The sequence below is a fragment of the Rhea americana genome, unplaced genomic scaffold (assembly GCF_003343005.1).
Source record: "Rhea americana isolate MKP2758 unplaced genomic scaffold, rheAme1 scaffold_85, whole genome shotgun sequence".
In the NCBI taxonomy this organism is placed as follows: domain Eukaryota; kingdom Metazoa; phylum Chordata; class Aves; order Rheiformes; family Rheidae; genus Rhea; species Rhea americana.
This window is the reverse complement of record NW_028187034.1, coordinates 2,097,976-2,125,357: the sequence shown is the minus strand read 5'-3', so window position 1 is coordinate 2,125,357 and position 27,382 is coordinate 2,097,976. Positions and strand designations below refer to the sequence as shown.

Genomic DNA, 27,382 nt, shown 5'->3' with positions numbered 1-27,382 from the left:
CTCCTTTAGGGGTACYAGTGGCCTTAGAGGGCCAAGCTTGGGATGATGTTGAGTGGTATTTGTAAGCCCTTCAGTGCAGCAGTGTGTGATGCTAATCACAGTGTGCCCTAGCATTTCTGCAGCCTTTAACCATGAGGGCAAAATAAGTAGTTATGAGAGTTGCAAATGATGTTTTAATTTCCTGGTTACCACCTGTTTGGCTCGTCCCCCCCCTTTTTTTTTCAGTTATTATTCCCCTTTGGTTTCTCAGCCCCTTTACAGTCTGAAATCTGTTTTACCAAGGTTTTTGTTGTCTAGGATCTTACATATTGAATTGTTGCAATGCCCCAGGAAGGTTGATTGTCCTGAGACCCTGTGTGTGTTGACACTGGGATACTCTTCCTCCCCATCTCATCTTSCTTGTCTTTGCTTTTTCTCCAGAGACTTTGATTCTCTCTCCAAGGATGATGTCTATGAGAACAATCGMTTGGTAAGTTCCTGTTTTGCCATATAGAGAAGGAAAAAGGGATATGAGAAATTAAATGATGGAGGTCATGAGATGTGGGAGGACTGGGCAGTGGGAAGAGGATGAGAAAAAAATCTGTGTTTGTAAGCGACAGGCAGAAACTTCTCTAGAAACATGAGGGAAGCTGAAACATCAGGTCCTAGCCTGCACTAAAGAGAAGATAAGATGGTTAACCTGGTAGTTGCCAAGATGACATCAAAGGAAGATCAGAATGGTGCAACATCTTGACCTCAGCTGTTCCAGGCTTACYAGGCAGTGGAAGTGGGAAGCTAATGTGACTCCAGGGCCAAGCAGAGAGGAAGGTGGCACTGAACCTCAGCTGGTCTGTGATATTCCCCTGCTGCTTGGGGCAGTTGGAGCCAGCAACAGAAGCAGGCAGCAGAGACTAGGAAGATGCCCAACACCAGGGGTTAGGAGTGGGATAAAGCAGCAGTTGCCTCTTTTTTTTTCTTAAAAAAAAAACTTTATTGACCCATCTCTATCTGGCAATTAGTGGAGAGACTTAGGTCGTCTTCAGCAGGCCCACCTTCCTGGGRGAAGCTGAGCTAGGTCATTTGGGTTTTCAGATTTAGGGCTCYCCATGTGGATCCTTTCCAAGATCAATTAGCCCCTTTCAGCTGTTAGTAGCTATCTTCTCCTGTTTGAGAGCCACACAATGGTTTCTTGCCTATGCTGGGATCACTCATTCCTTGCCGTTTGCAGTCTTGCGACCAGCAAGGCTTGTCCAAGGGACCTACTCAAAGTCAGGCTGGGMACAGTTGAGTGTCCACAGTGGACATTTTACACCCCCAATTACTACATATCCCCAACATTCACATTCTTTATCTCACATACTCCACGCAGTATGCTGTGGCCTGTAGGCCACATACGTTTGGTCTTCACCTACTACCAAAGTGTCCTGCATCTGATATCCTGCCATTTACACCACTCCTGTCGCTTCCTACCTCACTTTCTTCTCAGTGCCTGCCACAGTTTCACTACCACCCTCTCTGAGATCGCTGTGATTGGGTACCCTGCCCTCAGCACAACCACAGGATGATCAGTGTTTTTGTGTTGCCAATAACCCACATACACTGCTAAGTAGGAAGCACTTAAATTGCTGTTTCCTTCACAAACTCCTTSCTCCCAAGTAGTCATGTATGTAATTGCAGGACTTGTGTTGCCCTCCTGTATCTCAGCAAGCAGAAATGGCAGTAACTTTCTGACAAGAAGCATAAAGTGGCTTGTGTGTGGCAARCCACTGGTTCTTGAGTCGGGATGTTTGGAGTCTCCTTGGCATTAATGGCAGGAGGGGAGGATATGGCACCCCAGAGCCTGAAAGGTTGAGCAGAGTCTGGGTTTCTATGGGCTCAGCATCTGGAGTAAGCAAGGCCACTACTTAACAAAGCTGCTGTTTGGCCATGCTGCTGGAGCTGTCAACATCTGGAAGTACCTGCCAGCCCTGGCCCCTTCACAAAGCTGCTGGTTGAAGACGCTGGTGTTGTGTCCARTTCACAGGTTGAAAAGACGCTGCTTTTTCAGTGCTGAGATCTGCTGAGAGTCACCCTCCCCATCCTGGTGTGGAATGCCAAGACCGCTTGAGTGGGAGCTGCAGGGCACAGGCAGCTGAAATGACTTTGAGGAAAGGGCAAATGCAGTAATTTGCTCTCTTGCTTTGATGTCTTCCCAGTCAGGCAGCATATCTGGGAGCCTGTCTGTCAGGGAAGCCCTAGGTTCACATCTTAATCTTCCCGAGGGCCCTTACGGCTTGATTTCTATGTGATTTTTTCAGAGGGCATCAGTTTTCTCTCCTTATTACTTCTCTCTGCCATTCCTTCAGGCCTTCGAATTGGCAGAGCGGGAGCTGGGCATCCCAGCCCTCCTAGATCCCAATGACATGGTCTCCATGAAAGTTCCTGACTGCCTCAGCATCATGACTTACGTGTCTCAGTATTACAACCATTTCAACAACCCCAGCCAAGGTGAGTGTCCTTCCCCCCCTGTGGCTTCCAGCTTGCTCACATTTGGCAGTAAAGGAAAACCAGCAGTGCCATGTGCCAATAGAAGTCTGTCGTATTCCCTTCATCCCTAGGGCAGYGTATTTGTCAGAGTTTCCTTTTTCCACTCCAGAGCTTCCTTTTCTGTGTGTAGAGTGCACTGCATTCAGATATCGGGCTTTGTGAAAGGAGAGGCTGGCATCTAGGAAGGAGCTCTGTGTTGCCATTTTAGAGTTCAGTAGTATTTACCTGCAAATTGGAGGGCAGATGTCCAAAGGCTTATGGCCCTGGAGTTAGTGAACAGAGAGAGCACCCATGCTTCTTGCCTGCTGTGGGGAAACTGGAGCTATCTGTACCTTGGGGGGGAAGGGGAGGTGACTGGGTAGGAGCTGCCTCTCCTGGATCTCTCTGATGCTGATGGGGAGGGCCYAGATGGTGAGTGGGGTAAGGTGAGATTTCACAAGAGGTAGGGAATGATTGAACAGCTCAGTGCTGCTGAAAGAGGAATGCCTTGTTTCTCCTCCCTCCATGCTGTGTTCCTGCTGCCTGGGTTTGGTCACCTCTGGAACCTTTCAGACCCCTTTGTGATCTGCTTTAATTCACTATAGTGGGAGAAAGCTAGGTAGGGAACTCTCCTCCCACAGGTARTTTTTATCACATTGTTAAGTTCAAAGTGGCTGAAGGACAGGGGGAGGAGGAGAAGGGTGGAGTGTCTTAAATCAGCTCATCTCTCTTTGCAACTGCAACCCGAGCTGAGTACTAGTCCAAGACAGCTCTTCCAGGGCATCGCTCCTCTGCTCTGCTCTCTGACTATAGCACGTCAGCTGCAGCATCAGATAGACCTCTTCCACATACTTATACACAAGCACTTCTCCAAGAAGGCTCAGCGCTCAACGGAGGACTCCCTCTGGGGACTTGCGTGCGTGAGTACCAGCCCTGACAGGGGCAAGGAATACTTCACAGACCTGCTGACAGCCTTCAGGAGCCCTGCGGCTCAATGAGCAACGGAAATACATTAGCAGCCAGCCAGGGCACTCTGTGCTTTAAGTGTTACTTAGGGAGTTGCTTATGAGGAAGCTAAGTRGCATTTGATGGGTAAATCAAATCACAGTGACAGACTGGTATCCCTGAGACAGCAGGGGTTTTACAGTAGGACCAGACTCTCTATCAGCCTCGTGGCCAACCCGTTATTAGCTTGTGTTTGTCTCTTCTCCCTAAAATAGGCGCTGAAGTGTCTAAATAGGAGCAGCAAGTCCTGTCCTGTGTCACAAGGCTGGATGATTTTTTTTTCCTCCCCTTCCCCCACGTGTGTTGCATGAGTCACTGTTCTTGTCCATGCATGATCCTCCTCGCATTCTGTCTCTGTCTCCAGCCAGAGTCCCTCCGCCTATGAAGTGCCCAGCTGCTGCCGTGTCGCTGCCTCTACTGTCCCACAAGAAGCCTGTGGCTGCGGTCGAGAGTCCCCCAGCACCACAGGTACCTAATTTCTTGATTCAAAGCTAACCTGAGGCAGCAGTCCTTCCTGTGCTACAGGTGAGGAGATGAGAGAGACACAGTGGGATGGCTCTGTACAAGGTGCTGGCCATGTGTTTTAAGGTAGGAGAGGTGCTTACAGTATCAGTGGTTTGGGGGACCCAGCTAAGAGAGTAGTTTCTTTCTAGGGGTCTGTGGACTGAAATTTGTCTGTTGCAGGCAAGAGGGTGAGAAGRTTGGTGCTGGAAGGTTCCCTGAGCACAAAGAGGGCACAAACACCCTCCTCCTAAGGGAGGATAATCCCATGGATGAGGAAGAAAGCAGGAATGCAGGCTGTGGGATTAGATGAGCAGAGTAGATGCCTTTTTCCTCTTCAGGCCTTTATTTCAGGATTTAGCAGGTATCTGGGATGACCTGACTTCTGAAGAGAGAGGGAGTTCTCCCTCAGGTTCCTGCTACCTGGGATTTAGTGTAGTCCCTCTGCGTCCCTTCAGTCCTGCCTCTAGGTAGGAGCAAGGCACCTTTTGGAGGGATAGGCAGGTTATCGAAGTGACCCCTTCTAATTTGGAAAGAGGTGGCCTGCCTGTGCCTGGACTTGGGGACAGCTGTGCTCTGCCTTATTAGATTCTAAGGTCAGCTCGTATGCTGTGCTGCAAGTGCTCAGAGACAGGCCTTGCACGAGAGAGCAGCTACTCTGGAGGAGCCCACAGCTCCCTGTGGCAGGTGGCCAGGGAGCAGATTGCAGCCACTTGTTCTGAGCTCTCCTTGTGTTGTGTTTCAGGATGATGCCACCTCAGACCCGGTGGAGCAGTCTCAGCGCACCACACTAAGTAGTACCTGCACAGCCTGCCAGCAGCACGTCCATCTGGTCCAGCGCTACCTGGCAGAGGGCAAGCTTTACCACCGCCAGTGCTTCAGGTATGTTGTGGCCTGTCCTGCTGGGACAAGCATTCTCCTCAGCGTTACCAGGCAAACTGGGATGGTACACTGCCAGCCAGACCCCATCTTCATTGGTTTGTGTCCTTGGACAATGCGGAGCATCAAGGGAGAAGGGTTCAATGGCAGTCCTTAAAATGAGACTGAAGAGGGTGCGTTTGCCTGCATGCATCCTCCCAGCACCCTGTCCCATGGCTCTGACTAGCTCTTCATGTCCAGTCGTGTGCCTCTTGCCTCCCCCACATTCCCTGCCTCCGCTGGTTTACTGCACTTCATTGAGCTGTGTTCCCAGCCCCTTGTGGGCTCCTTGTGAGCCCCTCTCAGCCTCATAACCAGGATGTTCTGCCTCTTTGCTCTTCCTACCAAGCACTCTCCTCTTCCTATGAGGTCCAAGCCAGGACCTTAGACCCACAGAGCCCTTTCCTCCCATGCTCCATGGCCTCAACTGGGTATAGAGGCTTCAGCACTGCCTGGGGTGATGCTGAGCTCTCAGAGGAGCATGTRGAGAGCTGCAAGCTGTTACCAAACCAAGAAATGAGAGATTAGACGTCGTCTGCTCTGTGGTTACTCCCTAGGTGCAGGTTCTTACCTGCAGCACTTGCAAAGTCTTTGCTTTCCTTGCTGTGGTGATGAAGGGGTGAAATCTCTTCTGTGGGCCATGGGACAAAAGCCTGCATGTGGACAACTGGCACCTGAGGGCAGAAATGCTGAGTCATGGGAAAGACATGGGAGGCCTCACATAACTATATAAAACAGGTCCTACCTACACCGGGGGTGTGTCATAGAAACACGGTATCAAAAGTGGGTGCTGAGCTGGGGCCTGTCACACTTCCCATCTGCAGCTGGGGCAAAAGCATGAGCTTTGGGATGTGGGTGTAACAACGCTTACGAGACAGAAATAGGAGAAGTATGGTGTGTTTCTCGGCACAGCTCATGGCCCTTCAGACTGAGCAGCAAGATCCCTGTAATTTTATCCTGAATGTTTTGTATCCTTGTGTTTTCCTTGAATCTTTTTTTCTGCTGATTCATGGGTGCTGTTTACTTGGGAATGTCCTGTGCCGCGTGTTCTGTGGGTTGACTGAGATAAAACCAAAAACAAACCTCTTTTTCCCCTTGTCCAAACTTGTTACCTCTTTGTTTCATCATACCCCTCCTTGTCACCACCACTGTGTTGTCACATTACTGCTCTACATTTCAAAGTAAATACCAGTCAACTGGACACCCAAAGCAGAATTCGTCGCCCAAATTATCTGATTGCAGTGTAGGGCAGCCAGCTGCTGTGAGCACCTGGAATTCAGACAAGAAGAAACAAGCTTGGTTTTCATGAGTATGCTTCATTGGCCCCTTGCCCTTGGCTCTGCTGCACATATGCTATCTTTCCCCTTTCCTGAGTGGAAAAGGGCTGACTTAGTTGCTAGTGCTGTGTATTACAGTGGTATCTGGAGGGCTGCATAATGGAGGAGTCAGTGGCTCAGTGTGGAAACAGTAGATGATCCAAGAAGATGTGGCAGAGGATGAAGGACAGGGAAAGTTATTAACCTCATTTCAATAGGCAAAGCACAGAAGGCACAGTGAGTGCAAGAAGGGCCATACTGGATCATTTCTGGGTCCTTCCAGCCTAAAGCTCTGTTGTTGATAGGGGCCAATGATCAATACCTGTGCAGGTCAACGTAAAAACAGGCTAGGCATGTATAATACTTCTCTTGACTGGTCTTCAAGCCTCCATCTGAGGGATTTCTTGACATTTCTTGATAACAGAAATGTTAACATTTTATTTAGTTCTCAGTGGATTTGTTTTCCAAATACATCTGCCTGTTCTTGAACCCATCTGGACCGTTGGTGACCACAAAGTCATAGCAAGTAGCGCAGAGAGTACCTCCCTATGCTAGTTCTGAAACAACTGCTTCCTAATTTTGGTTGATGCTCCCTCATTCTTATCTGTGAACAGTCAATCCCTCCTCCTGCTCTCAGGGCTACATGTGATTTTGTAGCTCTCTCTCATATCCTCCACCAGCCGTGTCTTTTCCAGCCAGTCAAATCTCATTCTACTCAGGCCAGAAACCTCTCCATACCTCTAATAATAGCTGTTGCCCTTCCATGTCTATTATATCCTTTCTGAGCTGAGAGAGGGATTCAAATGCAAACAGTATTTTTAGGGCTCATACAGTGGCATAGTGATGTTTTTCTGCATCTTTCCTTTCCTGAATGACTTTCCCAAGATTGTACTAGGATTCAGGAGCAAAGGGGGGAATTAACCCTCATCACCCCACAGGGGTAGCCCAAATGCCAGTCCAAACATTCCTCCTTAGCCCTCTTGTTTTCCCTTAAGGCAGGATGGCATCCCCCATCTCATAGGATTCTGACTTCTCATTGGCAGGTGCAAGGAGTGCTCCAGCACACTGCTCCCAGGGTCGTACAAGCCTGGGCCRGAGGCGGGGACTTTTGTGTGCACGCAGCATCGTGGTAAATTGGCCATGAGTGGGAAGGCAGATGGAAGGCCCAGCCTGGACCGGCAATCACCAGAGCTAAGAACTGAAATTGGGGATGCCAGTGTGGGTGAGGACGCATTCTCCATACGAGCAGAGGTCAGGAAGGACAACGGTTACTCCGCAGAGAACACTGCAGAGACCCAGGTGACTGCAGAGAGCGCGGCAGGCCCTGCGGAAAAGGACAGCGCACCCAGCAAAGCAGAGACACCGATGCCCCCTGCCCACACAGGAAGTGGGACATCCATGTGCCAGATTCCTCCCAGACCTCCTCTTCCCAGCAAGCCCTCTGTGCCCAGCCAGGATAAAGCCAGCTCGCTGGATGGACGGCTCAAAGACACTCGGCCAACCCCTGCCCCAAGGAGGGCCATGGATCCATCAACCCTCTCCCCTCCAACCTCTCACCCTGTCCCACGGCCCAGATCCACCATCCAGAATGAGGCCAGTGAGTGTGGGCCTGGCATGGTGAATGGTAAGAGAGTATAGTGGCAGCACAGGTGTATTGTCCACTTCCACAGCAGCTGAGGCAGTCAGCTGCGGGTTGGATGAGTTTCTTTTCTTCTCTGCAGCCTAACACCCTTCTGCCTCCAATTAAAACTTAGGCTCAGTCACTGAGCCTTCATCTGCCAGCCGTCCCTGGAGTGGACGGAGCAGCACGAGGTTTCTCACCTGCCTGCTCCCTGTATTTCTGTGGAGCTTTCCAGAGGATGCTGCCAGCGTGGGGGGAAAGTGGCAGTGCTCAAGCAGTTTGCATGAGCGGGGGCAGAGTGGCATGTTGGTTCTCCAGGTGCAACTCCAAGGGTGGGGTGGGAAGAAAAAGACGGGGATATTTGGAGGAGACTCATAGCCCTGACTGTGGGAGAAATGCCACAAGATTTTCAAGGAGTGAGAACAGTCAGCACCTTCTGCAGGGATATATGTAAGAGGTGCCCTGTGTTGATTTAACCTCTTTCCTAATGTCCTTTCAGTGTTGTGACAGTCTGACCCTGTGTATTTCTAGGTAGAGTACCTGAACCCAGTCCCCCCGTCCCAAAACCTCGAGGGAGACCCTGCTCCTCTGATCGGTACGTCCTTCTGTTTGCAGGTCACCTGGAAACTCCATAGTGCAGTGGGGCTGTGGGGACAGGTCAGCTGTGGGCTCCTTTCCCACCTACATCAGTCCCTGCCTCTTGGGAGAATATAGCCATGATCAGATCTTTTCCCTGACTTGTGTTTGTCCATACCTCTGAGGGACTTTGTCCCTTAGGGTTTGTAAAGAGCTTGGAGGCTTTTGGAAATGTGTTTCTGGGATGCATACAGGCTGCCAAGTGCCTTCTGCAGTGGCCCTGTCAATGGCTACTGAAAAGGGGACACTCCGCACTGCCTTGCGGAGGGTTTGTCCAGAGAAATGTCCAGTGCAAAGACTTTGTGGGTATTTGGCTGCAATTAGGATCCTTTATACCTATCTAGCCATTACTGAGGAACCTGCAGGGACTGATGTTCATCTCATTCTTACCTGTTCTTGGGGCAGAGGCTGAACAAACACATTATGGGAATGGCTGTCCCCACGAAGCTCAGCTTTTACTGCTGCTTAGCACATGGAGACTAATATTTAGAAACCAAGGTGCTTGGCCCAGCATATGAGTGACATGGACTACCTTTCCCTCAAGGCCTTAGATTTGTCCTCAGCTCACCACAGAGAACAAGCCATTTTGTGTCTGGAGAAGACTAGGGCCAGCCTCAAATGAGAAGCCTGCTCATATGTGGGAGACATCCTGCTACCTCCATCGTTTTGCTTGAGGACTAAGTCCTTTTCCCATGTCTTGACGTTCCTKCCCATATCTGCTCGCTGACACCTCTCTCTTTTTCTCTCTGCTGTTCTCCCAGCACTGGAGCTGCTGCGAGAGCCAAGGACCCACCATGGATGGCCCTAGTGCAAGCAGAGCCCAAGAAGAAGCCAGCTCCCCCTCCTCCCCCTGGCAGCAGCCACGAGACTCCAAGCAGGACTGCAGAGGAGGAAGATGGAGAAGAGGTGGGAAAAGCCAAGAGCGAGGAAAGTAGTTCTGATGCTGCAGAGCCCAAGCCATACAATCCCTTTGAGGAGGAGGATGAGGAGGAAGAGGAGAATGCTCCCACCCAAAAGAGCGCTCCTGAGCAGGAGCAGAGTGAGACTGCTGCCAGGCCTCTCCACCCCTGGTATGGCATCACCCCCACCAGCAGCCCAAAGGCAAAGAAGCGACCAGCTCCACGAGCCCCCAGTGCTTCCCCACTAGGTGAGCTTACCCCCCTCACCCCTACGTAAGCTTGCTCCCACCTCCTCAACCCCAGTGCAGCCCCTTTGTGCTCCCGCTACCCAGAAGCCTCTGTCTCACACTGGTGGGCCAAGCCTCTATGCAGTGATGGTTGTGCTAGGCCTTGTGCTAAACACATCCGCTCTCCCCCACTGGAGCACTTAGGGTTTGTAGGTAAGACCTTTGCTCTGAAGGGTCCCTTCTGCCCTCTCTGAAGAGAAAGCCAGATGCTGGTTCCCTTTGGGCTCACTTTACCCCCCCCCAACACATACCTGCCCTTTTCTCCTGGTTGCGCCCTTCCTCCCTGAGCTCTCCCTTTGCTTTGCAGCCCACCACCCCATGACCAGGCTGTCGCACTCTGAGCCATCATCCTCCACCCCGTCTCCAGCCCTCAGTCTCGAGAGCATCAACTCTGAGAGTTCAGCCAAGGTTCTGGGTGATGCCGATGAGGCCTCAGTGCCGAAAAGCTCCTCTGAGCCCACTGTCCATACGCCAACAGCTGCCAAGACCTCTAGCACTGAAACCCCGCTGACCAATGTCTCCTCCAGCGAAAGCCCTGCTGCCCCAGGCAGCCTTTCCACCAACTCCTCCTTCTCCTCCTCTAGCGAGCTGACCAGCTTCAGTGGGGAGACACAGCCCGGTGCCCCACATGCAAACAGGAGCATCTCCGCTGGCAGTTTAAAGACCAGCCCTAGCCGGCTGCCTCCCAAGCCTCCTGCGGGGGCTAGCCCTACGCCGATTCTCTTGGCTTCAGATGGGGGTGCTGCAAGTCCTCAGCCACCCTCCTCACCCAAGCCACAGCTGAAGGTGAGATGGTGACTTTCCTCCCATCCATATCTGCATCCTTTTTACCTCCTTTCATCACTTGGTCACAGTGGGGAGCACAAGGCCGGGCTTGCCCTTCATAGATTTGATATGTGACGCCCTGAGAGCAACCTGCGGGCAGGTGCTAGTTACGTGGTGGCCGGGCTTACCCTGCCTGCCCCATGTGCTGAAGAAGAGGCAGGATGCTGTGAGATCAGAGCAAGTACGAAGGGAACTGTGAAGGAAAATAATTCAGCATGCTGGTTAGAGAGAAACTGGAGAACTTTCTGCCAACTAAAATTACTGAGGCCAGAGAGGTTAACACAGCTAGGAAAGAGAGGGAGCAATAACAAATGCAAGGACAAGCCTCTGTAGTGACATGGGATAAGCTTCAGTGGCCAGGGCTGAAAATCTTTGTCTTKGGGTGAATGATGGCGATGGAAAGTTTAGAGGGGAACTTCCTGGAAAAGGTGCATCCTTCTGACAGCTGTGACCTGCTAGCTTTGTTGTTGTCCAGTGAACAAACTGGGAGGACAGTAGCTCACAGCCCCAAGGTTAGGATGCTGGTGGAGGTCAATACTTCGTACTTCCTAGAAGCTGTCTGCCCAGTCCTAGCCTTGGGATACTGTTTTCTTGGAGCCTCATGTATCTCCCTTTGTCCCCTTGCTTCAGTCTTCCTGCAAAGAGAACCCCTTCAACCGGAAGCCATCACCTGGCACCTCTCCCTCTGCAAAGAAACCTCCCAAGGGTTCCAAGCCAGTGCGTCCTCCTGCACCAGGTCACGGTTTCCCACTGATCAAACGTAAGGTAAAAAGGCCCTCAGGAGCAGGGTGGCAAAAGCCAGCTCTGTATCATCCCCCAGGGCTGTAGCTCTGGTTGCTAAGCCCTGGGTTGCCCTCTTGGTATGCAGCCAGCATTGGGGGGTAGATGAATAGGCGCCCTACTGATGCGTGAGCGGGTAAGGACTACAGCATGAAACTGTAGGTGGGGAGGGTGATGTCTAAGCTAGACTCCATTAATGGCAGCACCCTGGTTTCCCTTTATTTCAGGGTAGGGTAGGGATTGCGATCAGCTCTTAGATGGAGTGCCCTTTGTCCCTCGCTCAATGTAGACCAGCCTTTGGGTTACCCTTAGAAACTGGAGGATGATGGTGACAGGAGGTCTCCACTGTGTGGCTTGGCAGGTGCAAACAGATCAGTACATCCCTGAGGAAGACATCTATGGGGAGATGGAYGCCATCGAACACCAGCTGGACCAGCTGGAGCACCGTGGCGTGGCCTTGGAGGAGAAACTTCGCAGTTCTGAGAATGGTATGTGGGCTGTGCTTTCCTTTGGCTTCAGGGCAGGACAAGACTGTAGGGCTGTCCTATCTTGAGCAAGGTAGATAGTAGCAGTGACTTCCTCCCTGGTGATGGTGGGGATAGGGGAGCACAAGTGGCTGCATGGGGCTCCAGGAAATTTCATAAATGTACGCTTGACATGCAGATGTCCCTAAAACAAGAGGAAGTGATAAGGGGCATGGGGAGGAGGAAAGGTCTCTTTGGGTTCAGAAGACAGCTGAGGTCAAGATGATTCTAGGTGGCTGCCCTGGCTTGGCAGAGCCCAGGTGTTAGGATCGTACACGGCTAGGGATGGCTCTGAATTGTTCCTTTACTTGGCAGACAGTCCTGAGGACAGCCTGCTGGTGGACTGGTTCAAACTCATCCATGAGAAGCACATGCTGGTGCGCCATGAATCAGAGCTCATCTACATGTGAGTGTGTGTGTGTATGGGGGAAGACACTGACCCTGCTGCTGGGAGCCCTATCTCAGCCCTCCCAAATTCATACTTCCAGTGGAGGATCTGACATGATCTCCTTGCCTGGAGAAGCTGGGGAAGAGGGCAAGCAGGCAGGCTTTGCACTGTCTCCAAATAGAACTGACACACTGCAAGTCACTGATGGCCAGAGTCCCTGCAGCATCTCCTCCAGGCAGGCCTTGAGCAAATGAGATTGATACCTGCTGGGGCTAGGCTCCCTGGGTGCTTGGCCTTGTGCTGTACAGGATAAGACCAGAATCTTGGTGATTCTTTGCAAACCCACTCTGGATTGTGGGATGATGTTCTGCTTCTCTGGAACATCCCAGCAGTAACCCAGCAGTGTCCCCTTCCCTTGCAGCTTCAAGCAGCAGAACCTGGAGCAGCGGCAGTCGGATGTAGAGTATGAACTTCGTTGCCTGCTGAACAAGCCAGGTAAAGCATCATTGTGGGTGTAGTTATCTCCATTTTTCCCTGGAACTTCATCTCCCCTCTGTCATGGCAGGTCTCTGGAAAAGAGAGCCAGGTCTTTAGGGAGGCCAGTGTATTCAGCTGGCTTTGGAGACACTGCCCCATCTCATCACCTGCCACAGCCCTGGGCGGGGAGATCTTTCCTTTGCCCCATGGATGCCAAGTACTGGCTTGTCCTTTCACACCACCCCTAGCCCAGCTTGCCTTGCAGAGCAACAGAGAGAAGGGGATTGCTCTTGCAGGTGACTGGCTCAAGCACTAGTGCTAAATTCGGAGCTCCTTCAGTCATTTAATTGCCTGTCCTTCTTTGGGGGCTCTGGTGGGTAGAGAAGGACTGGACCGATGAGGACCGAGTAAGGGAGAAGGTGCTGATGCAGGAGCTGGTAACCATCATCGAGCAGAGGAATGCCATTGTGAACTGCCTAGATGAGGACCGGCAGAGGTAAGGAGTAAGAGGAGCTGGGGAAGAGGGGAAGGGGATGGCCTTTCTGACCCTGTGCCACTTGAGCTGCTTGTGGAGGTGTCCCAAGATGTCCCTATTGCTGACAGGTCTTTCCCAGGCTTCCCAGTCCTTGTCTCTTTGAAGGGCCTTGGAGAGAAAGACAGGGCAGCACCTGCCAGCATGTTGGACTGATCTTCATGACAGCAAAGGCTTGCGAGAGTAGTGGATCTGCCCCTCTGTGGCTTTTAAGTAGGAGGTTCTTTAGCCTTAAACAATACAGCAGCTGTTTTCAGGGCAGAATTGCTGACTTATTTCCTACTGTTTCTTTCAGGGAAGAGGAGGAGGATAAAATGCTAGAAGCCATGATTAAAAAGAAAGGTAAGAAATGATCAGGAAGGTTTTAGTTACAATTTCACTGCAGACCCCAGTGAGGRGCAGCATTAACCATTCATCAGATTTTGTGCAGAAGGAGAGATTGTACTGTGCAGCCTCTAGAGCCTTTTCTATAGGGCTGTTAAGGTTTGGGGCACAGCCATGCTGTGCAATGCTGTTGTCACAGAAAGAAGCAAGCATGCCATGAGGGCTTTGATTCATTGCCTTCACCTCTGCCCCTGTTGTTACTTATATGTGTATGTACAACCATCAGCATCACATAATAACACCTCCATTTTGCAACCCCAGAATTTCACAAGGAGACTGAGGCCGAGAGCAAGAAGAAAGGCAAATTCAAGCCCATGAAGGTTCTTAAGCTGCTGGGCAACAAACACGACTCCAAAAGCAAGTCGCCCAAGGAGAAAAGCTAGAGCAGGGGAACGCCAGCAGTGGGAGGGATGTGCTGTCCRACTGCCCAGCAGTCCCTGCAGCTGGCTGGGAGATCTTCCAGGAGGAGCTTGTGTCCCTGCACTCTCCTTCACATCTCTCCAGAAGTTGCATCTCTCCCCCATCACTCCCTCCCAGACACCGGAGCTGACGCCTCCCCGGGAAACCCCCAGCCCTCTGCCTGGAGCAGAGAAGTCTGACCACAGTGCTCCCCTTTCTGAGGCTGCAGAGGGGTCTGGCAGAGGAGAATGACCATGCTCTTTCCCCCCCTGCGAAACTTTGCTAATGAGGTGGGGGCTATCTCTGTTATTAATTGAGAAATAAGCCGAGGAGTTTGGTGTTTGTGGGAAAACTTGCACTAACTGCCCCCATCCCTTTCCTCCGCTCTAACTGTGACAGTTCCATGTGCCTCCAGCCCCCACCAGGAGGGAACTGGGCCTGACTGTCCCTCCTTGCCTCCCACTCTTGTCTTTTTCCTGTCCCAATTTTAACTTTAGGAGAAAACTCTGGCCTTAGAAGCAGAATTCTTTGGGTTTTACTGGTCTGAACTAGAATGTTAAAAAAAAAAAAAAAAAAAACACTTCTGCATCACAAGGTCCTAGAGACATAGCCAAAAAGAAATAACTGATGCCCTATTTATTTTGAGAGTTCCCCTCCCACTGAAGATTTTTCTCCCTCTAGTGCCAGGGCTGGGCAGGCTCCATTACAAAGCTGAGATGACCCAAGGGGATAATGTATTTCTGCTAGGATGTAGCCTATACACCCTACTCAGGACATCTTACCCCCTGCCCCTGCTGCTGCTAAACAGACTGACTCTGCTGCCTTTATGGGGAGGGAGGAACATTCCTTTTCCAGACAAGGGCAAAAAAGCGCAAGATTTACTTAGTGCTGGCAAGGGGCAGCTTGTGCCCCTGCTCACCAGTGCCACCCTGGAGCAGCTGGGGAAAGGGCCACGGGTCACAACTGACCTTTCCTCAGCTTTATCTGTATATACTTTAAAAGTGTGCAAAAAGGGTTTGGCTGGTTATTTTTTACACCTCCTTTGCTAGATGGATTCAAACCCGCCTAAAACTTTTTAAATCCTTATTTTATTTGTCATGTGCACGTGTGTGTGTGTGTGTGTGTGTGTGTGTGTGTGTGTTGGAGGAGGGAATGGGAGTATGGTATTCTTCCAGGCATCCCTTCTTCCTTGTTTTTTTTGTTTCCTGCCTTCTCCTCCAAGGCGAGGAGCTATTTATTGAGTTGTTCGATCAGTCTGAATTAGACACTGAGTTTCATGGCTGTTTGGTTGGTCAGCTGTTTGTCATGCCTTCTCATTAGCAAATTAGACATACCAGCCCCGAGGAAACTGCTGCAGTCCTTTCTAAAAATCCAAAAGCCTTTTCCAAAACATTCTCCCTTAGAGCAGTGCCTTGCAGCATGCCTAGTGTAGCATTCTAGAAAGGGATTCCCATTTCCTAAAACCTGAGGGACCTGAACCTCACTTCAATCCCAGCATGGCCCCCATAGGAGGGAGCTGGCAAGCTCAGCCCTATGCTGGTGACACCATCTCGTCCTTGCCATACTCCAGCTGATCAGGAGCAGTGGTAGGGAAGGAGAGATCCCAAAGCACAACTCTTCTTCAAGAAGCAAATTCGCTTCAGAGCCTGCTGTCATGTCACTGTTGCCATGTTGCCAAAGGCCATCGGGATTGCTGCAGCTTGATTCCCCCTTGGCCCCGCTCTTGGTCAGAACTTTGATTTGTAAATGACACTGTACTAACTCTGTGATTTCCATTCATCTGTGCAGAAATAAAAGAAACCTTGGAGTTAAAAACTGATCATGGCTTAGATTTTTTTTTATTCCTTTCTGCACTCATGCTGAGAGGGCATGCCGCCTATCCTTGGAGAGTGGTTGACAGAGTATTACTAAAAAGCAGATAAAACCAAAAAAAGAAAAAACACAGCAAGCCTGCACACAGCAAGAGCAGAAAGCCCTGATCTGAAGTTCCCTCTCTTCTCAGCACAGCTGTTTCCCGGAGCACCTGCCTATTTTAACTGCTGCTGAGTAGTTTGCTGATGCATGCAATCACTCTGAAATACAGTGATACTAGAAGCTTGTGTTTGTGTGAGACCATGTAGTGCATCTTCTTCCCCACCACCTGGAAACACAGACATTCTCAGGGCTGTGCAGACAGAAGTAGGTCATAGATGTAGACTGCAACACTTGCGTTAGCATCTTACTGTCACTGGAAACCTCCAGGCTTTGGGTTAAATGGGAAAAAAGTGTGACTTTTTCACTGTGAATTGTTGTGCTTTTGCAGCATCGCATAGCCAAAAGAAGGGTCTGCTTTGTCATATTTTAAAGGCTACTCCTATATGTTTTCATCTCCTTAATATTGTTGAGCAAGAATGCCCCTTGCAGAAGGGATCTGGTGCACGGGCAGGATTTTACAACAGTTTTCTTCTGCTACTGGCTGTGATAAATTGTTCCTGCTTCTGGCTTTAGGCAGCAGATGGTACTGTCCACTCTTCAAGGGGATCCTTGAGAAACTGATAGGCACAGACCAGCTCTTGAAACTCTGATGGTAAGGGAAGAAGAGTTGGGACCAAGTTGGTTTTTCTGGGCCTAGTCATAGGAATCAGATTTGTTCCCAGCTGGAAAGTCTTTTGTTGCAATCTCTCTCATATCCTCACTTCTCTTCTTGTCAATGATCTCCATCTCCCGCAGTTTCTGTAAAGTGCAAAGGGAAAGGGCTGAGCGGGGAGAATGCCAGGAGCTCTTACTTTTTTTGCCAAACCCAAGAACAAAGGTTCTTCTTCCCTAGATTAAGTTACATGCAGACATGAAAAAAAAAAAGGTGAAATCTTCTCTTCCCCCAGTCCCTTAAATGCACTCCTGCCCCATGCCATGAAAGAGAACACTCAGCTCTCTGCCCTTCTCCCCTCCTCTACCACTTGGTTATCTGAGGGCTAAGATTTCATACACCAGGGATTCCCTCAACATGCTGTACTGCCACCATCCCCAGGGCTGTCACGTACCTGCGAGATTTCAGTGAGGACAATCCCTCGATACTTTTTGCCCTGTCCTAAAGCTTCCATCTCTGCCAGGAACTCCTTCCTCTCCTGAACTTCATTCACCACTAAGTCCAAGGAGAAGAGAAAATACTGTGCAAATAGGATTCAGCCAGAAGGCAAGTGAACACCTTTCTGTTTAGCTCTGAACCGCAACTTACTAGCTTCACTGGAATGGAGGTCCCACCAGGGGAAGGGTGGTATCTGCTCTAACAATTATCTTGCCCATGTCACCAAAATATCTCAGTAGTCCTTTACATAACAGGAATGCCTCCCCCATGCCCCCAGCCCTTTTCTCCACTTTGCTAGAACAGTAATTTTCTAATTTTCTTCATACAGACTACACTGTTGCTTGTGGGTATTTTATCTAGTCTGTGGATAGAGACAATCTGCTTAAATCTGTTAAGGTTCATTAGTTCAAGTGCCACACCAAGTAATCACAACCATATTTGGTTGCGGAACCAGCTCATGCACAGAAGCACTTCTGCTGCTTTTTTGCTGCACCAACCTGCAGCCAGTTCCTGACACTGCACAGCTCATGAGTGCTTTAGACGTGTCAAGGACAACAGTGAGTTTGAGACAAGTGTTAGAGCAGCCAAAACATACGTGAAGCCAACCACGGATTTTCCTGTATCAGGGACCAAACCATCCCTTGAAAACTCATTATTTGGGTGTTATCATTCTTTATGCTGCTCTGGTTAAAGAAGATCTGGCTGGGGTACACACATGTGTTGAAGTTTCAGGTACATAAAATTATAAGATAGGGTTTTGCCGTTGCAGAAGATTCTGCAGGCCAAAGTACATCACTACCTATAGTTCTTCTCTACATTTTGTATTTGCTAGTGTAACTGCACTGAGTTGGGAGTGAAGGAAAACAGAGCCTAAACCAACTCAGGCTGGCAAAAATCCTAGTCTATATGGAGCTACACCGGCTAGAAAAAGGATCCACAGTACCTGGGCTTTCTGCTGAGGTTACCCCTGCAAATCACTAAGGTGTTCCAGTGCCAACAGTAAATTTTGTATGGGCAATCTGGAGAGCCTGAATCTGCCAGCAAACCTTTGCAATATAAATTCTGCTAGGAAAGCTGGATCAGCATCACAGCAAAAAGTCTTTTCTCTTGGAAACTGGGCTTTGTGCCTCCTTCCACAATTGGTTTCAGATTACCGGCTACACAGTTTGCTACCTCAGCTCTTAGAGGTTGCTGAGTTCCCAGGCTTCCCCATGTGCCTCACTCTAGCATCCTTTACGTACATTCTTCAAACCGGTCAACCTCAGGTGTCTTCTCCTCCTTTGTTTGAACGAGCGTCTGCTTCACTTTGTGCTCCATCACATCTTTCCCTGTTGCCAAAATATTTTGGAGCCTTTGCTTCTCCCTTTCCAAATCTCCTGTGAATGCCAAAGAAAAGAAGATCATTAGCAGCCTGTCTCCTCAGGAAGGAGCCTGGCCACATGGCTTCTCACCAACTGATGGCAGAGGAAGAAGCATTATGTTAATGATAGCCCGTCTATGGAAACTGAATTGCACAGCACTACATAGATGTACTTGTGGTGAAGTGTTAACCAAACTGACATCAAAGGCTGATTCACATTTATAAACTAAAAAAATATATAGTACTCCTTTCTTAGGCAAGGATTACATGAGTTCCTGTCACCTACCATTCTCCTAGCCAGAAAGCAGAAGTCAATGAGCATTTACAGTAGATACCTCAGAGCTCTCTTTTTATGCATCTTTGAAGACAGAAAGTGTGAGGATGAACAGCAATTAAGAAATACCCCAAAGGCAGCTGGGACTGCAAACAGCACATGGATGTAAGTGACTGGGCAGCAGGATTTATTTATTAGTGATATTTGCTGACTTACGCCTTGCCTGTGGCTTGAATTTCTCTCGGGTATAGGCATCTCCTGCCTGGCAGATCTTGGCAGGTCGAAGATGTGGTTTAGCTGGAAGCCTGCCTGGCAGACAAAGCTTTGAGGGAGAGAAAGCAGACTCTGCAGGCTGTGGGTCTTTGCTGGATGTGGGGTTGCACTGGAGGGGCAGGGTATCTCCTCCTGGAGATCAAAGAGAAAATATGGCTAAGTTAAACACAGAGGAGCCTATGGTTTGATGGCCCTGGACCAGCAAAGGCCTGTCTAGTGATCCACTGGAAAACAGTGAGCAAAGATCCCAGGAACCATAGATGTCTCACCTAGTTATTGGTTCATACTGACATGAGAAAGACAGGTTCAAGTCCCACCATTACGTTTTGTTCTCTGGAGAGACCCTTGGGGACACCTCACCCAGTACAATGTCAACTGCTATTTTAAAGGCAAAAGTAAGGTAGTGAGAGGAAGAAGCAGGCAGAGGTTGGACAGTTTTCTGTATGAGAACAGTTTCCACTACAATGTATGAAAACAGAGATCAGGAGAGTTAGGTGAGACCTAATGCTGACAGGAACATGACATCCTCCCAAGTACTGCCCATTCATTTATATCTTGCCCGTTCATTTATATCTTGCCCATTCAACTAGTCTGTTGACTAGTTGAGAGAGAGACAGTGCTCTCTGTTTCATGGTAAGCAACACAAACTCAGCAGCACAGGGTGGACAGCAAGATGGATACTACTCACGTTTCACACAATCCATCAGGTGCCGCCTCTGGAAACTCGTAAGCTTGGACTCATCCATCATTGCTGAAAAAAATGATGCATCTGTGAGGACCAGAGCGTGAGAGGGCTCCACTATCCACCTTTAGCAATGAGGATAGGTGGAATGGCTTGGTAAATCAGCCGTGGGGAAAATCTCTACTTACAAATCAAAATCCAAAATTGGGGGGAGGAGGAAGAATCAAATTATTTTGCAATTTCAGTAACATCACGCCAGGACATTCAAATATAGGTATGTTCAGTGACATACCTAGCATCTGCTCTGTGTGGTTCTCTCTCAGCTCTCCCTCCAGGGGAAGAATTAGGTGGAGTGTTTTATTTCAGGAAAGATTTTCCTTTTTAAACTGACCACACAGTTGCTATATAGAAGCACTAATAACCAGATGCAAATGCTACAGAGATGTGAGTGGCACATGGAGTCAGGACAGAAGCTGGAGAGACGGGAAGCACAGCAGGAGGTGGAAGGTGCTGGTGCTTCCTCCAGTCCTTCACTATCAGGCCCCTCGGTACCTTTCAGTAGCTCCCGAGTTTCCCGGCTGTACTGAGCTGTCCCAGGAGGGTGCCAGAAGTGAGCTCCCTCCRCTGGCACTGACCTTCTTCCCTCTCGGGATGACATTGTGAAGCCCTGAGAACAGCAGCGAGACAAAGCCACCAAATGTCCCCAACGGCTCGTGGTCCCACCCAGCCCCCAACGGCATCAACTTGCCGCCCACCCCAGCCATTGGGGGTCTCGTTGCACAGCCCCTGCTGTCCAAATACCCACCCTCACCTTTGGCACCTGCAACCCACTGCGCTCTGCACCCTGAGGGACCCTGGCAGCGTCCCAAGGGCCACGGCGACAAGTGACGTCACAGGCGCTGCCTTTCTAGGATCTGTGGTGACAAGTGACGTCACAGGTGCTGCCCTTCTAGCGACTGCGGCGACAAGTGACGTCACAGGCGCTGCCCTTCCAGGGGCTGCTGCGACATGTAACACCACGGGTGCTGCCCCCGAGGCACCCGCGCCCCACGAGGCCCCTTGCTCACCTTCCCTCCGAGGCGGGCCCCACCTGACATCACAGCGCGTCGCTCTGACGCCATAGGGGAAGAAGCCCGCGGAGCCAATTAAAATAAAAGAAATCCCGTCTCCATGGCGACGCGCGGGCGGGGCGGCCCCGGCTTGGGAGGTGACGCGCCGGGGGSGGTGGGCAGAGCGGCGTCTCGTCGCCACGGCAACGGGGCCGCCGGGTAACTTCCTCAACGTCACTGCAGGCCGCCGGAAGTGATTGCCACTTCCTGGAAGGAGGCGGCAGCATGTCCGACAACGAGGATAAGTGAGAGCGGGGCCGGCGGCACCGGGCCTGGGGGGCGGGGCGGGGCAGGGCAGGGGACCCCCGTCGGGGGGAGGCTGAGGCCGGGTGGGGGCTGCCCGCGGCGCTATGCGACTTCTGTGTCTGCCCGCAGCTTTGACGGCGATGACTTCGACGATGTGGAGGAGGACGAGGGGCTGGAGGACCTGGAAAACGCCGAGGAGGTGGGTGCAGGCGCGGCGGCAGCGCTCCGGGGCTGCTGCCTGCCGCCGGCCACGCAGCCTGGAGCCGCTGGGCCTCGACAGGCTTCCTCGGGCTTCTTCGCAGCTGTTCTGGCAGCACTCTGTTAAAAACCCTTGGTTAACCTACCTGTTAGGCCATAAAGGCATCATAGGTTTTTCCTAGCACCTGGCTGCATTGCTCTTCGGTTGTAGTAATGCTGCTGTGTTGGTCTGTTTTTCCCAGGAAGGGCAGGAGAATGTAGAAATCCTCCCATCTGGAGAGCGCCAGCAAGCGAACCAGAAGCGGATTACTACCCCCTACATGACCAAGTACGAGCGAGCCAGAGTCCTGGGCACTCGTGCCCTCCAGATAGCGTAAGTAAGCTCTGCATCCCAGGTGTCACCGTGGCAGGGCTGTGGGCTCCTACGGTCTCCTGTCCCTGTTTAAGTTGCTTTCTTCCTTCCTTGAAATATGCTGGAGCTGTAGAAGTTCCTTACATGATATCTGAGCTTGTGGACGCCATCACTGTCATCAGCACTAAAAAACAAAGCTGTTGAGCACTTAGAGATAGAAATTTCACATTTGACTCTCTCTGAATAAGGTTATGGTACTTGTGCTTGGAAAAGGAGGCATTCAACAGTTGTAATACACCTTCTTATGTGAGAGATAAAGGGCTTGTGACAGGCTGATTCTGATTTCTGCCTTTCGTAAGATGAGCAAGCCTGGGCCTGAAAACTTAGAACCTGTTTGCAAAAAGCCAAAATTTGAGGGAGGAATGTTCCAGAATGTCTTTAGTTGATACCATAGGGCTATAGGGATTAAAAGTAACAATCTCAATATCCTTTCAGAATGCAGTTGTATTGCAGCAAGCTCTGTGCTTCTAAAGTATTTGGGTGAGTGGGGCCCCATTTATAATATGTAATGGTATTTAAATCCTATTTTAAGTGCTGTTAAGTCTGGCTGCTCTCAACATTTTCCATGTACTATTCCAGGTCTGTTCAAATAGTGCAGGACAGAAGACTTCCCCATAAGTGAGGTTGTTAGGCTGTGGTAAAGTTTGTCTGAAAATACATCTCATTTTTTTTCCTGATTTTATCAGCCAGCAGAATAATACTTCTTCGTATTATTTAGAAGCTCGTAGGCAGTGATCAAATCTTTCCTTAGTCCTCACTTTGCCTTTCACTCTGTAAAGCTATTTTTTGCACAGTTCTTCAACTGGTGGAAGGCCAGAAAAATGGGAGACATGAGATGGGTCTGTGCCAGGCCTTTAATCCATATGCTGTGGTGCCTGGTTCTGCTTCACTGCATATTCTGCCTTCAACACTGAATCTAGGCCAGCAGCAGCCCCCAGTGGCCTTATCCACACATAACGTGAGCTTCCTTTCCTGCTGTTCCTTAATAGGAGAGATAAGTCAGCCATGCTGGCTCTGCTTTTAAACTACCTGTAAAACACTTTATTTAGTTCCTGGAGACAGTGCATCATAAAACTAGCCCTTTACTTTCCTGCAGGTAAAGCCTCGAAAATATGATTAGATCAGGAAGTAAGAGATGTGGTGGAATTGTAGATGGCCCACTTCATAGTGTTTCTACTCTGTATTGGATTAATTTTAGAATTGCCCTTTCCTTCCTCACATTTACCTACAGTCCAGGGGGACTCCAGGAGGATGTGGATTTGCCTAACTGTAAATGGCAGTTGAGGGACAGGCCAAAAAGAACATTTAAGTAAGTGCTCAGTCCATAGCCACTTGCATCTAGTGAAACTGGTCCTGCCACAACAAGGTAAGAGTGGGGGAAATTTCCTTACAAAGTGGATAAAAGTGCAAACTGGATTTTCCAAGGTGGTGTTCCACCCTTCTACATTGCTAAACTTTGTGTGAAAGACCTAGGCACATGCTTAGTTATCCCTCTTCCATCTCTGCATGTTCTTTATTTGACTGTTGCTGTTTCCACTCTTCCACTCAGGATGTGTGCCCCTGTGATGGTAGAATTGGAAGGAGAGACAGACCCCTTGCTGATTGCCATGAAAGAACTCAAGTAAGTCTCAAATTTTGGCAGTGAATGTACCCATCAAGCAGTCCTCTTCATCCTAGCATTTAGCAGCTTATCCTGTGCAGGTTGTGCACTCATTCTGTAACAGTGAGCATTACAGTCACTGTACTGATTATTAGCAGTACTCTGACATSTTTTACTTGGGAGTCCAAGTGGTTTTATTCTTATGAGAACCCAAGTCTCCATCTTCTCTGGAATCACTTTAATTTCCTGACAGGAAATGATGCAAAGCAGCAGTCTGAACAAACCTGTGTTCAGATGAAATGCTGGCAAAAATAAAGGTCAGGTTTGTGATGTGGAGACCCTCTTAAGAATGTTCTTTTCCTGCACCTTTCCATGCTGGGCTTATTGTGATTGCAAAAGATACATCCCTGCTTCTTGTCTCCATGTTATAGAGGGAATTTTATCTGGTTAGCAAGAACTGTCATGTAGAGATGAAATAAACACAGTCATAGCCTTTCTGCCTGTAGCAGAGGCAGCATCTGGATGACTATTCACAGGTCTGCCTTTCCACAGCAAAGCTCCCTGCTGGTTCACAGTTCACCAATATGGTCAGTGACCTGCTAGATCATGTGCAGGTATTTTTCAAGCAGAGTAGCTGGACTCCTTTACTGTTTGTCCCTATTCTTGAACTGAATAGTCCCTCTGCTCCCACAATTTCTCAGTGCATTGCAGTTGCTCTTGCAGACTTTACATCCTTATTACAGCTCCTTTATCATTGCTAAAACCTCCTTAGGTCCTTTTTTCTGTCAGGTCTCCAAGCTCAGTCTGAGCTGGTTCTGGTCACTCTGAGTGTGAGCTCTGGAAAGCAGTCAGAGCRTGGCGGGAAATGCAGGGACATCCTCTTCAGTGCCCAAATTCAATCATAATACTTGAAATAAGGGAGAAGCAATTGCTGAATCCTTGTGAGCATTAAATCCTTGTGAGCTATATTACTTTTCAAGACTGATATGGTTGTAAACCTGATGCCCTGATTAGATTCCAAACTGCCTAATTACRTTCTGCTGACTTAAATCTGCCCCCAGTAAGTTAAACTGTATTCAGCATTTTCTTACTTTTTAATTGGAAGTGCCATTAGCAGATGCTGTGTTCCACCTACATTGTAACTTGTTTTGGTGACTGAAAAATACCTATTTTATATATTCTTCTTAAAATGTAATTGATACTTTGGATACCTAGAGTGTAAAACCAACTGTTTTTTTTTTAAGCATAGTCTCAAAAATCTGCCACTTCTGTAGTGGCTTGTGAGGAAAAAGTCTTCACTGGCTTTTTCCAGCAAACAAATAGTGGATTTACACTTTGAGTCCCCCCCTCCCCCAATATGTTTGTAAGATGTTTGGTGTTGGCTTGTAGCGGGTTCAGATCACAGGACTTGATTTCTGCATTAGCGGAGGAGTGCTGACCTTCTGCAGGTCTTTGATTATTTTGAGCCTTAAGGGTGCTTAGTGTTTTGCACCGACAAGAGAGGATTGTTGGGGTTTCTCCTGCTATATAATACAAAATATTGGTGCTACACAGATCTTCCAGTTACACCTGATGAGCTTTCTGAAGCCTCTAAGACACTACCTTAGTTCCTTTTGCTTGCTGAAATAGTACAGTGAAGGCTTTGGCATTTCCATTCACCTCTCTGTCCTCTCTTCAGAGCGCGCAAGATCCCCATAATCATCCGCCGATATCTGCCAGATGGGAGCTATGAAGACTGGGGCGTGGATGAGTTAATTATCACAGACTGATCAGCCTGGAAAGCCATTGCTTTTGGTTCTTCTTTCCACAGCAGATGTTTCTATTTTTGTTTATATTTGTGTAAATAAATTGTAAACTTCCCTATTTTAAGCTGAACGTGTTATTTCCCCTTCTTTCTCATCTCAGTCCTACCCAAGAGAAGTTTCTTACTTCTCTCTACCAGCTTGTTTACTACTTTTTTCCTTCTATGTGGGCTATATCAATAAGCTTAGAAAGCAAAGTGCCATGCCTTTCTTGCAATTTTTCATTTGAGCCCATACCTTTCAGCTAGACTAAAGATTGTAGTAACTGCTTCCTCTTCTACTGCTGCYCCTCCCCACTTGTAGGACCAATAGCCAATTAAACCACTGTTGTGCAAAAAATGATCTTGCAGGTACTTTGGCTTCAGAGAGCTTCCAGCTCTCCACCCCTGTCCTTTCTTAAAGTGGGCAGGGGCTGGAGTGCTTAGACACCTCCATTGCTTCCCTCTAGACAGTTGGGCCTTTGTGCCCTGAGCAGGTTGCTGTGGAAACCCCCAATTTCCTCTCTGGCCAGAGCTGGCTATGGAGCTTCTCAGGAGTATCGTAGAGCAGCTCTCATCAAGTCACCTATTGTTTCCCTGCTCCTGCTGCTTATCAGTGGTGGGGATCCCCTTTCAGTGGCAGTGCCCYAGCCGGAAACACAGTCGCCAGTTGCAGTCCCGTCAGCTCAGTAGCCGTAGGTTCAGTTGCTGCACTTGCTCCATGTGTAGCCATTCTCTGATACGCAGTTGCACCAAGGGTCCTTGATGTGACAGTGCTCTCAAACCCTCTCAGTTGCACATACTCTAGCAGATCTTATAATGGCACAGCAGTAGTTAAACTCTGGAGTTCCTTTCTTCAATCTGCTGCATTATAAAATTACAATGATTTGTTCCCTCAAAGCACCTATGCTCTCAATTTCTGATGTGCAGAGGGGATAAATTGTAGTCTGCTTTACTACAATTGTAGTAAAGTTGGGTGTATGTGTTAAAATCTACAGGAGCCTCTAGCTGGYCACTACCTGGTTTTCATTTCTTAATTTTTTATGCACTTCAAGATTCAGGAGGAAGACCTGAGCTTTTGGGCAAAACACATTGACTGTGTCTCTAGAAGCAATTATCTTTAAAAGTGCCCTTACAATTTGTATTTTCTTCTTCTAAGGAAGAAGAAAATGGAAAGCAGGCCTACGGTTCCTGCTGCTGCCTCTTTATGTTGGTCCAGGAAGAATCTTTCCAACTAGGTCGTGTTAAAGCTTGCGCTTACATAGCRTGCGTTCTCTATGCTGTATATGTATTCGGTGCCTACTGATGAGCATCCCCATCCCAAAGAGAGTTTATGTCCACGTGCCTGTGAACTCAGCTGATGTAACCAGCTGGGTAAACCATTCTTAGTGTTCTCTGTAAGAGCGCTGGTTCATCTCTGTTTTTATGTGCAGGATATGAAGTGCACAGGAGGGACTGATTTTGGAAGCAAGATGGCAAGAGCTGAATGGATCTCTGGACAAAATGAGAGGTCAAAGGGGATGTGGAGCTGCTTGCAGGTAGGGGAAGGGAGTTGGCTCTGAGGAACACGAGTGCTTCCTGGTCCAGGCTGTCCTTACCAAGAAAAGGTTAATTTGCAGCACTGTGGCTTTCAGCCTTCTCCCCCCCACCCTCTGTGGAATCCTTTAATCACGTTGGTGCGGTGAAATTTCAGCCTTGAAATGGTGCCTTTGTGCAATCGTTTTGGCGTCCGCCATGGAGTGCGGGGGTCGTTTTCTTGTCCTTTTTTTTTTTTTTTTTATCCGCCTCCCCTCCCCAGCCTTGCATCTGTATCAGATACGATTAAAAGGATAGGGAAGGATGCCGTTGGGCCARCTCCTATTAGACTGCAGGAGGAGTGGTTAACCCCTCTATAACCAGTGGTCTCAGCCCTGCCTTAGTTGTGAGGAGACTCCTAGGTAAGATGAGGCAACCCCTTCTGCTAGAGAACGGATGAGGCAGAATCCATTCCCTTCCTTTATTTGCTTTTTGAAGARCTAGAGCGGGATGATTGTGTCAGGTTAGGAATTTTCTTTTCCTAGTCTTCTGTTCATCCACACCATGTCCCTTCTCTTTCCCACCTCCGTGGTCAGCTTTCTTACTCCTAATGCCACCATGTCTTCCCTACTCCACCACAGGTGCTCCTAACTTGCTCAGCAGAGCAATAGTCCTCTGGACCCTTCCCACAGCCTGTAGTTTGGGCTAAGATTTTGTCTCCTGTCTGATGAATGGCCACAGTTCCCTTTTGCATTGAATTGTTCAGCTTGTCATTACCATCATTACAGCTCAGTAAGCCRTTAAGCTGCTGATGCTCTTGGCCCTATATAGGACTTCATCCAAACAGTGCTGTGAGCTTTAAAAAGCTTTGAACATGCTCTACAGTTCCTAGA

At 49.2% G+C, this 27,382-nt stretch overlaps 3 protein-coding genes across 3 annotated transcripts; 2 read left to right on the top strand and 1 right to left on the bottom strand.

Annotated features, from left to right (window-relative positions):
* Positions 1 to 392: 392 nt before the first annotated feature.
* Positions 393 to 15,795, top strand: MICALL1 (MICAL like 1). Its single transcript, XM_085323594.1, has 15 exons — positions 393 to 469; positions 2,325 to 2,466; positions 3,854 to 3,957; positions 4,736 to 4,872; positions 7,268 to 7,848; positions 8,377 to 8,440; positions 9,243 to 9,628; positions 9,975 to 10,453; positions 11,123 to 11,257; positions 11,634 to 11,760; positions 12,112 to 12,202; positions 12,606 to 12,679; positions 13,043 to 13,157; positions 13,489 to 13,535; positions 13,839 to 15,795. Exons 2-15 carry the CDS (start codon positions 2,382 to 2,384, stop codon positions 13,958 to 13,960), a joined length of 2,547 nt encoding a protein of 848 aa, XP_085179720.1. The 5' UTR covers positions 393 to 469; positions 2,325 to 2,381; the 3' UTR covers positions 13,961 to 15,795.
* Positions 15,796 to 15,801: 6 nt separating this feature from the next.
* On the bottom strand, positions 15,802 to 20,289 carry CUNH22orf23 (chromosome unknown C22orf23 homolog). The gene is made up of 6 exons (XM_085323595.1): positions 20,182 to 20,289; positions 19,636 to 19,698; positions 18,891 to 19,079; positions 18,282 to 18,416; positions 16,997 to 17,097; positions 15,802 to 16,688 (listed from the first exon to the last, which is right to left on the bottom strand). Exons 1-6 carry the CDS (start codon positions 20,285 to 20,287, stop codon positions 16,584 to 16,586), a joined length of 699 nt encoding a protein of 232 aa, XP_085179721.1. The 5' UTR covers positions 20,288 to 20,289; the 3' UTR covers positions 15,802 to 16,583.
* A 642-nt stretch (positions 20,290 to 20,931) lies between these two features.
* POLR2F (RNA polymerase II, I and III subunit F) lies at positions 20,932 to 25,063 on the top strand. Its single transcript, XM_085323509.1, has 5 exons — positions 20,932 to 20,983; positions 21,114 to 21,183; positions 21,425 to 21,555; positions 23,144 to 23,215; positions 24,873 to 25,063. Exons 1-5 carry the CDS (start codon positions 20,964 to 20,966, stop codon positions 24,961 to 24,963), a joined length of 384 nt encoding a protein of 127 aa, XP_085179635.1. The 5' UTR covers positions 20,932 to 20,963; the 3' UTR covers positions 24,964 to 25,063.
* Positions 25,064 to 27,382: the final 2,319 nt, after the last annotated feature.